Here is a 10,000-nt window from a genome sequence, read left to right as displayed (position 1 = left end):
TGGCATGGCAGACACAGAAAGTCAAATATGTCCTTTTTACTCCAGCTGTAATGTCAGTAGGTGGGCAAGCTGCCTGAGCTTGAATTTAACCCTTCTCCAATCATTCACCCGGGGAAGAAAAAAAGTGTTTGCAGAAGCACACAACAGGAGTCAAAAAAACATAAAGACTAGTAATAAAAAATAGTTCTAGGGGTACATCAGGACTTCTGTGAAATTACATTCTGGTATTTTAGGACATTTCCAATGCCCTAATAAATTAAAGATTACGCCACGTGTGTGCCTGCATTTGGAAAATTTTCCCTTACTATTTCAACGTCTGCTAATTTGGTAATACCTGCTCTGAAAGTCGTATGAATGAGCCTAATAGAATTTTGCCACTCTTGAGCTTGTGATGTGAAAGCCTGTAATACTTCTGAATAATGTTCCAGAATTTTAACTTCAGTTTCAAATCACTAGGAAGAAGTATTTTTTTTTCCTAAGATGACTTGTGGTCATTTTAAGTAACTATAAGTGCAATCAGATGCAATAAGAACTTTTATATTTAAGTTACCTATCATGAGTATTCTTTATGGCATCACCTTTTGCCACAGGTATAGTAGTTGTGGATTTTTATGTTATTTTAAAAATATAAACTGCTCTACAGCACAACAAAATTCATTTCCTCCTTCAAGGAGTCAAAAAGCAAGATTCTAGTGGTTTTAGTGAACAGAACTACTGTCAGATGTACTGGAATGTAAGTTTTGCTAACACCGAATTTAAGACTACATATAGTAAACAAAAAATCCCTGTTATTTTCTTCATCCTTTTTGAATAATTACAAGGATAAAAAAACAAAAGAAAGCAAAACTGTTTCTACATCATCAGGATAATCTGAGCACCAGCATTACATTTTTGCTTTTGCAAATAGTATTTATATTCTGTATCAATGAAATGCTAGTGGTAAGTGAATATGCTAAAAAAAGTAAAACTGCTTTGGAAAAATAATTTTAAACGTAGTCAACAGTTTCTTAGCAATAAATTCCCATAAAACATTTAAAAAGATTATCTTGGTGGAACTGACTTAATGAATACTCAAAATGCAAGCTCGAATCTACCCTGTAAAGCAATCATGGTTTTTTAGCAACTATTTTGACCTTAGTGACACAAACAATTAATTCCACAAACTTAATATCAAAATAAAATTCTACATCTAACGCAGAATAATCTGTCAATGTATTTAATCAAGGATATGCTTTTCCCATGTATTATACATTCTAGTATCAAACATTGATTTTAACAGACAGGAAAAAAAAAGTGAAAACCTCATAAGTGTACGAATGAACGCATATGAGAGAAAGAGAACATCTTGTCATAAGCCAAATAAAGGAGAAGAGACAAGTATGAGCAAATTATACTTTGTATCCTATCTGAATACTCAAAATCTGCATTCACTTTAGCAATATTTATAAATTGATAAATATCGGCAGGGAGATAAAAAGTTGCTTACGCTCTACTCATACATCTTCAAAGCTGACCTGATGACTGGTGACAGCACCGAATACATTTATCACCAAGTATATATTACAATATATTATAGAATACTGTCATTCTGTCTTGATGCATGGATGGGGAATAACTCTGCAATTTAAGTCAAACTTTTCAACTTTTCCTTTCTGTATAAAGAGCAGAACATCGTTGTTCAAAAAGCCGCTAACAGGACTGTCCAAACTCCATATAATTGCTTGTAAGACCCTAATGACATTCATTATTTTAGCTTATTTACTTTCTACAAATCTATCAATTTGTGATCATAATGCTTAGAGATGCAAATCACGTATAACTTAAAAATTTGATCTTAAGCCAGTTGCTCTTTGTACATAGTCCAAAATTTCTCATGTTTAACTTTCCCCAGTATGTATTCATGCCACAGTGAAAACTTTTTCTGTGATTTTCCTCAGCAGACACAGCTATTCTTAAGCATTAGCATCGCTTTATGTAGCTTCCCAGCTGAAGGGAATGTATTACAACCTGCAATCATTTACTTGCTTCCTTTAGAAAAAGCTATAACGAACTTGATTTGTTTATTTGAAGGCCCCCAATAAAATGACTCAGAGAAGCCAAAACCTGAATGTTAAACTATGACATCAGTACATTATATCTTGCACATATTTAAACAATAAAAAATCGTAAGAATAATAACTGCAGGTACAATGGGGTTTGCTCTGTTTTTTCTACTTGTCAAAGTTTGTTAGGCAATCCGCATATTAAAAAAGACATTTTAGGGAGTTACTACAGTGATGATAATAAAAGCAGCCATCACTTTCCTCTTAAAACATATTTCAAAAGGCATCTGGTCAAAAACAGAGGGGGGGAAAAAAAAGAAAAAAAAAAAAAAGGAAGAAAAGCAAAAGTAGCATAAAGCTATGCCCATTACCTAGAGGACATCCTACCGCATATTTACTAGTGTTTATGTTTCACATCAACATATTTTACAGAAGGATTTATACGCCTAACTCAAGTTGTATTTAAATCCTATGGTGCAGACCCTACCATAAGATGCCTCTTGAGTCCTATTAACTGTACCCATGGTTTTACTTTGCCTGTCTGCTTATTTAAGATCTAATCACAGTTTTGAAGAAAAGATTGTCACTTCTAAGCCTGTCCCCTCAGAACCTGTCTGTTATTAGTACTCAACTGGATATTTTCATCTTCAGTTGTTATTCTCTGTGGTCTTTGCAAATGCTATCTACTGGAATCTGTGACTGTACGGACAAATTGGCTACAAATGCCTAGGACTGCTGCTTTGAGAAACATGTAAGTGGTACATTATTCTGTCAGTATTTTTGTCATTTAAAGTGTTTCACTTAAATTTAGCTTTCTAAACATTTTCACCAATTAAATACATTCTCTGTTAATAAAGATTTCAAAATGCTGTGATAATCTGAACACCTGAGTAAAGGTTATGGCAAGCTTTTCAATGAAAACAATGTGAAATGTTCAAATATATGTACGTATATATATCATTTTATATTAAAATAGTGTATATACATACATTGTATACATAGATATTAGTGTATATATGTATATAGACACACACATACAGGTGTAAGCCTGCTCAGAACTTAATGCAGACACTGAGACCTGTATTTCCTCACACCGAAATACTCTTAAGTGTTTAATAATTGTTGAAAAAGAATACACTTAAGTTTGAAGCAAAGCACAGATTTATGCCGTAACAACTTCTCATATTTCAATCTACAACTATTTAATTCATCCACATTTTCTATCACCATTTAAAATATTTAGCTACAAATGCAGCTAGTGTACACTGCTTAATTCAGCACTAAGAATGACTTGATTTTAAGAGCTACTATGACCTGTTATTTCAGAGGCCCATGCACATGCAATTTATCTATCATGTTAAAACATGTTTCTATAAAACTGGATTTTTATAATATTTTATCTGACAGGAGAAAACTTTCCTTCCATTAATGCAGGATTTGACGTTGTAACGAAAAATCTCAGTATTTACAAACGAAGAGTTTGAACTCCAAAGGTGCTGAGTGGCCTCAGATGATGAGAGGACCAGACACCCAAGACTTTCAGGAGTTCAGAGCAGGTACTGGCACTCTGCAGAATCAGACCCCGATTGTTTATCAAACAAACCGTCTGGGTTTCTCGGCATCCCCTGATGGGGATGGGGGGGGGGGGCAACTCTTTAGGCAGACAAAGTAGAAGGAATTCTGTTTGTGCAGGTTTTTAAAGGAAAACAAATCTTACAGTAACAAAAATTAATTGATTGCATCTCCCAATTAGACGGCGTCAGCAGTCACACAACGGTTTAAGTTTACAGTTTTAAACACTAAAGCAGTTCCCATTAATTCTTTGAGAAAACAAAATAACAAACTTAAAAAAAAAATTAAAAAGTTTTAAAAGCGAGAATGGAACATACCTACAGAAAAGCTGCTTCTCTCTTTTCCCATATTTTCAAAATCACACATCCAAGCTACCCTTGCACACGCACACTCAGACAGGCACACGCTCTTTTTTACTTCATCGGCTCTGCACTAAGCACCGTTTTTTATTTACACCCACGACAGCACAGCAGCATCTTTATTGCGAGAAGTCACCGTGGTCCCCTCGCCCCAGCGGCGAGTTTGGGAGGCTGGTGGCGAGCGCCGCCAACTCTCACGTAATGTGGCCCTCTGGTGGAAAGCGCCGCGCCGCGCGGGCACTGCCGGGCGCGGGCACCGCCGGCCCCCCGCGCGGCTGCTGCCGGCCCGGACGCGGCTCTCGCACGGCCCCAGGACCGGCCGCACCAGGTGAGCGCGGCGGCGTGCGGCGCCACCTGCGAGACCGCGCCGCCGCGGAGCGGGGATCCTTGCGTTTCGTCTCTAACGTGCACAAAAACAACAACAAATAACGCCCCGCACGCTCGTCGCTGGCACGACACTTCGCACTCGGCACGCACGGAGGGTCTGCGGAGGGGTGCCCGTCGGAAAACAGCCCTCTATTTGTTTAAAAACAAACAGGAAGCAAAACAAACTTACCTGCTGTTGTTGCAGATGCAGCAGTTCTACTGTGCTTACTTCAGTGCTCGTGTCACCACTTGATCTTCCATCTCTGCTGCCAGCATCTAATTGGCTGCTTAGAGTGCTCATTCCATTTTGATTCATTGAACTGTTGCTTATTGTCTCTGTCGCAGATTCCTGCATCATGACTTAATACCTAAAAGTGATTAAGAAGTATCAATTAACACACACGTTACACCTTCACACTTCCATTATCAAGATGTCCCTCTCTGCCAATTACACCCGCAGCATCTTTAGAAGAAGAAAAAAGCCTCTCGGAGCCGTTTACCAAGAAATGCGATGCAAACTCTGCTCTCATACAGATACTAATCACCGGAATTATGGTTTCTATAGGCAATCTTTGTGTGCTTACATTTAACGGCCAAAATAACACACCATGCACGCAGCATGGTCAATAGCATTTATGAACGACTACATTTTAAAGTCTACCTATAAAACCAGTTTAAATGAAGGCACGATTTCACACACTGCTCTATATTTCCTATTATCTAGCTTTGACAACCATGGATGACTATACAGCCTTATTTAAAATATTCACTATCTTGATTCTGTCAGAATTTTACAGCATATCTTATGCAAGGCTGTTGTTTAATGATGCACAGCTAATCATACAAAATTAAAATTTTGTAAGGGTGTTACAAATCATATGGTATCAACCAATGACAAATAGTATAATGGGCTTCTCCTTTTTTGTGACTAAATAAAATTTTGCCTCGGAGGCATTTTAAGAAAAAGCTCCTGCTGCAAACACGTCAGATATTGCCTATTTTTTTAATCAAACGGCTGATATTCATTTATTTTTCTGACATTTAAAACATTTAATACTGTCCTTCCTGGGAAGTAATTAAGCTTATGCATGAGCAGCAATCAAACTGTTCACTTGAAGATGACTTAAAACTCAATTTTAACATAGGCAAATAAATGAAAGATATAAAATTAATTTTCCAGGCATGTATTAGATATGAAAGCTGGAAATAAAATCTATCAAGAATATCACTAATGATTGTGCTAAAAACAGCATAAATTATGCATATTACCTTCTCTACAGTAATAAATGTTTTATCATTTTCACTGCATAAATATACTGTACTTTCAGGATAGCAATGAGATGTCCTGCCAAGATCAGTTGAAATCTTTGCAGTAAATAAAGAACCAACGTGCCCTTACAAACCAGAATTTCAAGGCGCATTTTGTATCTGTAATATGGAAAGGTCAACGTCTCTTCTCAGAGCCACCAAGGTCCTCTCCTGCTCTCACAGGGTCAGAATGGACCTCACTTTCCTTCACCCTCACTCCTGACATACTGCAAGAGTCCCCACAACAACCTGCCTGAGCTGCCACTTTAAAAGTCACCATCTGAAGGGAGAGGGAGGGATGTGTAAGCAAACTCAGAAAGAAAGCTTGTTGCTTAGCTTAATTATTGAACTTGGTTATTTGTTCCCTTACTAAGTATGAGCAACAGCCTTTCTCTGGGGATAAAAAAAAAAAAAGAAGCAGGAAAAGCATCATTACAACTTCCAACGACATGCATGGGATGTATTTATCAGAACACTGGCTGAATTAACACAAACAAGCACCTACAAGATAAAGTGAAAGTGTATATTCGGTGAAGAAATTTGAAATAGTAAAAGATGAGTTATTTAATGATGGCCTGGTAAAAAATAAACAGGATGAAAATAAAAACGGAGCCCAAACACAGTTAATGGAAAGGAGGGCAGCTGTTACAGCCCAGTAAACAACAGCAGCACCAGATGTGTTTATGAACAAACAGCCCTTCTTAAACACTCTTAGGAACATCAGCAAAGAAAAATAATAGAAATGGAAAACGTGATACACGCGGTGATGAATATTACAAGGCAAAAACAAAGCTAATACTCTTTTCTGAGATTAGGCAGCTAATAAGTATTCAAATTAGGCATAAATTTTACATGTACAATGTTTAAAATATTCAGAGAAAAGGGTCTGATTGCCCTTAGTAGTTATATGAAAATTCTAATGCGAGTAATGCCACAACTGTGGGAGCAGGCAGCCCTTTCCGATTTTTACAATATTTACTTTCAATAAAAGACATGTATATCAGAGTGGAAATCTATTTAAAACACTTCATCAACTGTATCGTTACAAGGATTTGGAAATTCGGGAAATTCAAACATTAATCCTCTTTTAGTCAAACAAAGATTTAACCAACAGACAGGTTCATCTTTTACAAATTCAAACGTTAGACAATAACAGTGGTACATTTAGCCAAGCGCATTAAAAGGGCAAAGGGGTGTAAATGTTAGATAATCAAAACAGTAGAAAACACTCAGAAATTTAATAAATAAATACATCAGCCCCCCCTGTTTTTACATCTGACTCTTTCTGTACAATTAGCAGAGAAGGGTTAAATATCTTCCAGTTCATATTAACCAAAGGGTTTTATGTCTTGTGGATTTTGTATCCTTGCAAAGCCCCAGAGTCTGGTTCGGGCTCTGCATTTTAAGTTAAAGTGTCTGTGAGCCAGTACAATTGGCTTTAACATAACATGACCAGTAACACTACTCTGGCAATAGAAAATAACAAATCTGACTCAACAGCTGTGTACAGAGAGAATGAAACTATAGAGTATCAATACTAGAAAGGGCAATTGATTTGGAAGTGGAAGAAATAACTGAAGTATTTATATGAAGAAGAAAGAGTCCCTAGAATTTTATATTAAAAATAAAATGGTTTTTCTAGATGCAAAGAGGCATTTTAAAAAACAATACTAAAACTTTGGCTTGAGTAGTGCTCTGTGTTGGAAGTCCACAGCCCCCTTCTCACTGCCGGCAACTAAAAAAGGGCTACTGGAAAAAGCAAGAGCACAGAATCTTTTTTTTTTCTTCCCTTCTTTTCTCTTGCATACACACATGCATATACCTGTATATCTATACATGTGTTGCACGTATGTCATTAAACCCTCACAAGTTAAAGCACTGAAAACATCTGAATGAGGATCATTCCTGCTATCTGTCTATCAGTAATCCCAGTTATTGGTAGCAGAATAATTTGAACATGCAACATTTCACTAAGTAAACTAATGTACTTTCTTCCTAGCTTTTACAACAGTACTTTCTTCCTAGCTTTTACAACAGTAGTGCAGGTTGTTAACTGAATAATCACAAACAAGTACAAACAAAATACAACAACTGCCAGATACTAAGGCAGAAAGTTTAGTATTTCAAACAGGACAAGAAAAAATATACAAGTCCCTGTTTACACACATTTATACACATTCATATTTCCTAATCCTTCTCTTTTTCTCTTGCTGCCACACTCGCTGTCAGTCATGAGCGTGCCTACACAGGCACGCACACACACACGCACCCAACATTCACAGACACACACCAGCACCTACTTCTGCTGTGATTCCCAAACTCCTGTTGCCAAAGGTGAGACGTAAATTCTGCTACCAGGTATTTTAAACAAAGGTATGGGGACAATATTTGCTGCTCTCTGCAAGGGAGAATGAAATTGTAGATTATTTTAGCGTGTGGTTGCACTGCAGGTTGACTGCCTAATTCTGGCTGGGTAACCAAGCAATCACCCATACCAGAGAAGAAATACTGATCCAGTGAAGTTAGAAGCTACCGTTTTTACTTTTCTCCCCTGCAGTAAACCGTACGCTTTCTGTGCGCGCGCACGTGCGCGCACATGCACGCGTGTGCGTTTTAAGCCGGCAAGTCACTGTACAGATACTTATTCTCTACACCACTTCCCTTTTGAAACATTAAACTGACACTGGAACTGACTGCACAAGATTGCATTTTCTCTTCCTAAACAACTTGAATTGAAAGGTTACTTAGTGTAACAATATTTACTTGCAGAATTGTGTTGTTACCAAGGGTATAATGGATGGTGGCTATGCAGGTTTACGCAAGAATGAGTGAAGCATGAGGCATTAGCCATGTGTTTGACATGTTTCAAATTGCTATAATCCAGCATTAAACACACCCAGCAATTCATGCCATTTCTTGCAGCCATAATCTTGAATAAAGCGTGCACAACCACTTATTATATAAATTAGTATATGACTCCCTGTTATAGTCACAACAGTGCTTTTGTGTTTATTTTGCATCAAGATGGGGTCTTTTATTTGTACAAACAGCAGGATAAAGAGCCGTGGCTCAATTAGACCTCCTTGCTTTATGATGGGGCTGTACCCAACGCCAGGCTCGCGGGGTTTGTTTTGCCCTGCCAGGTACAGGGTCTGCTGGCGCCCGAGCCCCGCCGCCATGGGCCGCTGGTGCGGGCCGGTGGCGCCTGCGCAGCACCACGCTTGCCGCCAGGGGGCGCCTCGGGGCGGCCGCACGCCCCGCCCCGCCGCGGGGCATGCCGGCCGAGCTGCGGCCCCCGCGTGCTCCGCCGAGCTGAGCGGCTGAGGGCAGCGGGACTGGGCCCTGCGGTGCTGCCCGGTGCCCCTCTCAGGCTCGGAGCTGAGGGTACCGGGATTGGGCCCTGCGGTGCAGCCCAACTTAGCCACTGAGACAAAGGAGCCACTGACCTCCAGGTGCCAGTCAGTCGTACCTCCCCCTCGAGTGATGCCCTGTCTTCACTCTTAGAGAGTGGGGAGTGCACTCTCTGCTGCCCCTCAGCACTGGAGATGCGGAGGTTGGCAGACACCTTAACAAACCACCTCCAGAGACTAGAGCGGCTCAGGGGTGAGCCCCCCAAACCCATAACCTTAGACGAGCATTCAGGTGCCCCCCAAACCCACAACCTTACATTAGCGTTCAGATGCCTGCAGTGGCTGATCCACAGACACGACCGACTCATCGCACACAGTGCTCAGTTCCATGAAGTGGCCGTTCCCCAGGCTGCCCATGCGTTTACCTTCTGACACTTCCTAAGACACCGCCTAAACTTCAGCCTTTTAAAACTGGCCTATGATGTAAAAGCAGAGGTGAGGAGCTAAGCTTAAATAACGGTAACTTTTGTGCTCTGGTGGAATTAATTCATCATTGACACAAGGCACAATGCATCTGAAGTCTTGCGCTGGTATGTTAAAAGTCTTTAATACTTAAGATTGCCTAATAAATCAAAATGCCAAATATGAAGGACATAGCAGGATATGTGAGAACAAAAAAATTAGACAAGCTAAGAGAATAGTTGTAAAGGGTCTGGGTCTTTTTACTTTATCTAAAACATTTTAGCTTTCAAAGCTTGAGTTAAGCAGAGGCATAAATCACTGCATATTTTTTTAAAATATGTAAGTAAATGAATACAATTAAAACACTAATTAGGTCAACTGCTAATGAAATACTGTAAAATGAAGTACTTATATTAGTAGGTTTAATATACCACTATCTACTCAAATAACTTTTCTCTGTAAAAATGTGACGTATGCTCAAACACTTGTGCTGGAAGGTCTTTCAGGAAAACAGAGCTTCCAGTTTTGAGTTACAAGACAT

The 10,000-nt window shown here is 39.1% G+C and overlaps 1 protein-coding gene across 5 annotated transcripts in view; it reads right to left on the bottom strand.

Moving 5' to 3' along the window:
- Positions 1 to 10,000, bottom strand: part of FOXP2 (forkhead box P2) — a 417,694-nt gene that overhangs the window by 187,418 nt on the left and 220,276 nt on the right. For all 5 annotated transcript variants that reach the window (XM_062017501.1, XM_062017492.1, XM_062017511.1 and 2 more), the window contains exon 4: positions 4,530 to 4,707. In XM_062017501.1, the coding sequence (XP_061873485.1) occupies positions 4,530 to 4,697 (168 nt within the window). In that variant the 5' untranslated portion in view covers positions 4,698 to 4,707. The remainder of the gene's footprint in view (positions 1 to 4,529; positions 4,708 to 10,000) is intronic.

This window comes from Colius striatus, chromosome 1, assembly GCF_028858725.1.
Source record: "Colius striatus isolate bColStr4 chromosome 1, bColStr4.1.hap1, whole genome shotgun sequence".
Classification (NCBI taxonomy): domain Eukaryota; kingdom Metazoa; phylum Chordata; class Aves; order Coliiformes; family Coliidae; genus Colius; species Colius striatus.
Note: the sequence above shows the minus strand (reverse complement) of the source record. Positions and strands in the feature narration are given on the sequence as shown.